Source organism: Volvox carteri (genome assembly GCF_000143455.1).
Source record: "Volvox carteri f. nagariensis unplaced genomic scaffold VOLCAscaffold_48, whole genome shotgun sequence".
NCBI classification, from domain to species: domain Eukaryota; kingdom Viridiplantae; phylum Chlorophyta; class Chlorophyceae; order Chlamydomonadales; family Volvocaceae; genus Volvox; species Volvox carteri.
Window position 1 is genome coordinate 904,434 of NW_003307591.1, and position 3,768 is coordinate 908,201.

Here is a 3,768-nt window from a genome sequence, read left to right on the forward strand (position 1 = left end):
ATCTCGCATTATTAGATCTAAGGTCTAGACCCAGACACATGTTGATAGTTTTCATGAAATTTCATGGTATGTATGTTGTTACAGGGTGGTTAACTTCGCCAGCGGCCCCCTTTCCCGGGGCAGTCCCTGCTCTCCCCTGCTAGAGGGGCACCCTAATCCGTCACCCCATCCGACTTCAGAATGTATTCGTTGGGTTCGGCAACTCACCACCAGCATCCAACCAAATCTAGCGGATCAACGGCGCATCAACTTAGTTCCTGGTCAGCTCGCAAGTTGATATTATCACGTCCTACACCGTCCATAAGATGGGGGGCCACCTCCCATTTCATCACTCCTCAAACACCCGAGGAGCCGGCAGGCGGATTTGAACCCGGGTCGACTGGGTCAACTGGGAGCAGAAGTCAGGCCTTAACCTCTGCCAGCCGCCTGCCTAATGTTCACTGTTTCACAATCACTGTGATATATTACCTATCCGGGAACTATAAGAGCTCCATCAGGCATTCATTACAGAATGTTTTCATGGTTGATGCATTCTTAATGCATACTTATATGACATACTTACATAAAACCGCTTAATACCAGTGTAAGAATGTTTAAGAATGCACACCCGCCTCCTCCATGTTCTTCCGTCGTTCTTATCGTTCTTAAGCATTCTCCTAAGTTTCTTAACCCCCCTCCGTGTTTGTAGGGTGTGGACACCCTTGCTGCCAGCTGTCCAGCACTTATAGCAGCCATGTTTTACTCGTGGCACCCCTGACATTCGCAGCATGTCCTCGATGGCCCGGTAATCCCCACCGGCCGTGAGAAGTCTAACCCTGACACTGATGTAGGACTCCGTGTGTGCATCGAAAGTATCCACCCCGCACTCTGCCAGGCTTTCCAGCTCCCTGGACAGGAGCTTCAACATGCACCCAACACGCGGCCTCTCCCCCTCGTCCTTCTTTCGTGAACCTGGCAGGATGCCAAGGACCGTTGTCGCACCATGGGTGTACCTGAACCCAAGTTGGACAGACAGGGTTGGCAATGCAATTGGATGGATGTAATGTAATGTAATGTTACAGAGTGGGAGGCTTCTGGGCCGCTTTATCACATTGTCAGTTCTATGATTTATCATCTTATAGCACCGTCCACCACTACCACACTATACTTCGCCATACGAACTGTAAGTCCAAGGCGGCGGGTCCAGCCGTCTAGGACCCCTCCTCATCCATTCACCCGAACAACCGAAGAGACGGAGGGTTCGGCAATCGCCACCAATCTAGCGTGCGAATCTGGTCCATCAACTGCGACCTCAACTCCACATCTCAGCAGCTAGCCATAATCTCGCGCTCCCGACTAATTCGGGGGTCTCCCCAGGAATCGAACCCAGGACCTTAAACCGCGAATCGCAGTAGTGTCAACCCAGACCAGACCAGATGGATGTGCATGGCCCTACTGGGGGATCCACTGATGACAGTGCCCCACCTTATGTCTGGGCTGAAATTGTATGCTGTGATGGCAACGGGGTACAGACTGTAACTAGCATCATCCTTGTATGTCTGGACTCCATCAGTGAAGACACCGAGGAGGATGTCCGTGTCACGCAGGGGAGGCTGTCCGCCTTGTTCAGATTCCTTCATGACGATGTAAGCCTTGCCGTCTGTGATGTCACAGATGAACCTGTCTGGCAACCCACGTTCGGCAGCAGATTTCACATGATGCCTGATTTCCTTGGACCACCACGGTCATCCTCAGGCGCCGGCGGTGGCAGCTGCACAGTAGCAGAGGCGCCCCCCTCCTGCAGGCCGCATTGCACGGAGTGATGCACAGGAGGCACGACGGGTTCACCAGGTTGGTCAACGGGCAGTGTCATGCGGTGCACCCGTTGTGTGCTCTGTGGTGCACCCTCCCTCACACGGACCGACCCCGCCCCGGAGGCTCCCCCACCTGCTGTCTTACCGTGCACGGAAACCGTGGGCTGGGCATGGCTGCTGGTCCTGCAGCTGACGGGGATGGCAAAGCAGCCGCCTCACCACCACGGGCATCCTCAGGCGCCGGCGGTGGCAGCTGCACAGTAGCAGAGGCGCCCCCCTCCTGCAGGCCGCATTGCACGGAGTGATGCACAGGAGGCACGATGGGTTCACCAGGTTGGTCAACGGGCAGTGGCATGCGGTGCACCCGTTGTGTGCTCTGTGGTGCACCCTCCCTCACACGGACCGACCCTGCCCCGGAGGCTCCCCCACCTGCTGTCTTACCGTGCACGGAAACCGTGGGCTGGGCATAGCAGCTCGTCCTGCAGCCGACGGGGATGGCACAGCAGCCGCCTCACCGCCACGGGTGTCCTCCTCCTGCAGGCCGCGTCACACAGAGTGATGCACAGGAGGCATGACAGGTTCGCCAGGTTGGTCGACGGGCAGTCATGGCAGCGGGAAGCAGACTTGCACCGAAGCCCTGGTGTACCGGAGTACTGAACACAACAAGCAAGTGCATCTGAGGATGCCCCCCTTCGTGCCATCCCCAGCCGACACACTCCACCCTGTCGTGCTGCTCCTGTGGAGTGTCATGTGGTGCACCCGTTGCATGCTCTGTGGTACACCGGTGTACCCTCAATTATATGGACCGACCCCGCCCCTCAGGCCTGCCCACCTGCTGTCCTGCCATGCATGGATACCGTGGAATGGCATCATCTGTATCATTGTGTCCCCTGTCCATCTCCCGTTGCTGCTCCTCATCATCCGCCACCAGCCGGGTCATGTTTGGGGCCCGCTTTCTCTTCCTGGTCTCGTTGCACACACCAAAGCCTCGATGAACCAGCTCCTCTGACTGCAGGAGCAGCGACAGGGGACGGACGGGGGTCAGGGAGACCGCACGACACTCAAGGTGCGACTCTGCTCCCCCCTGCCATGCATGAGCTTGGTCTTGATCTCACCCATAATCCTACCTGTTCGCCTGCTTCTGAAGGGGCCAGCCCATTGCTCTGGCCAGCACCAGAGACCTCTGTGCCATCCTCGGACACCCCATACTCGCCAGCATCACCAGTGCCGCCGTGCTTCACCGGGTCCACCATGGCAGCATCACCTCCCTGGGTGGATGGTGACAGGCAAGAAGACTGTGCGTGTGTGTGATGGGTGGGGGAAGGATGGAAGGCCGCGGGCCGGCGACAGGGCAGTGGTACATACCTCAGCTCCCCCGGAGGTCACCACCTCCTCACCAGCCTTCAAAGCTTCTTCATTCCCCTGTGACATACACAATCTGTTTGTAAAGGTGCCCATGCATATCGCTCCCCGCCCAGCCCTGGAGCTGGAAACCCACCGTTGTCCTGTCAGCCGTGCTGGCTGCCTGTGATGTGATGACACTGGCGGCACAGAGGTGAAGCGCAAAGCTTGAAGTGGCATGCTCAGACAAAGCCGTGCTGCGTGCAGGGACCCCTGGCATGGTACACAACCCGCTGCTGTGCTCAGGGAGGCTACGGATGTACCTCTTCAGGCTCTCCTCCTTGGCACCACTACCAAGCATTCCGACAAGCGTCCTCTCCACCTGTGAGGACGGAGACAATCTGTTTGCGCGCCGAACACTTCTCAGCAACAACCTGGCACAGTATTCACCTCATTGCCAGCCGAGAATCTCATTGATACGAGATCGTCTGGCTTGCTGCGCCTTGGCACTGTAGCAACCCACTCAATGCCATCGACAATAACTATGAAGGTTTCTCCGGTGCGGCACTATGAAGGTTTCACACGCAAAGTTAAACACTTCACGTTTAAGGTGTTGGCCTATTTGTCTCTTCTG

General features: G+C 56.8%; 1 protein-coding gene across 1 annotated transcript; it reads right to left on the reverse strand.

Moving 5' to 3' along the window:
• Window positions 1–517: 517 nt before the first annotated feature.
• jtnpB5-1 (jordan transposition protein) lies at window positions 518–3,768 on the reverse strand (the record flags this gene model as incomplete). Its single annotated transcript, XM_002955098.1, has 12 exons — window positions 3,702–3,768; window positions 3,585–3,676; window positions 3,296–3,516; window positions 3,159–3,216; window positions 2,921–3,061; window positions 2,626–2,802; window positions 2,309–2,327; window positions 2,223–2,272; window positions 1,927–2,073; window positions 1,695–1,777; window positions 1,465–1,659; window positions 518–992 (listed from the first exon to the last, which is right to left on the reverse strand). The coding sequence occupies exons 2-12, from the start codon at window positions 3,606–3,608 to the stop codon at window positions 518–520; spliced, it is 1,590 nt and encodes a 529-aa protein (XP_002955144.1). The 5' UTR covers window positions 3,609–3,676; window positions 3,702–3,768.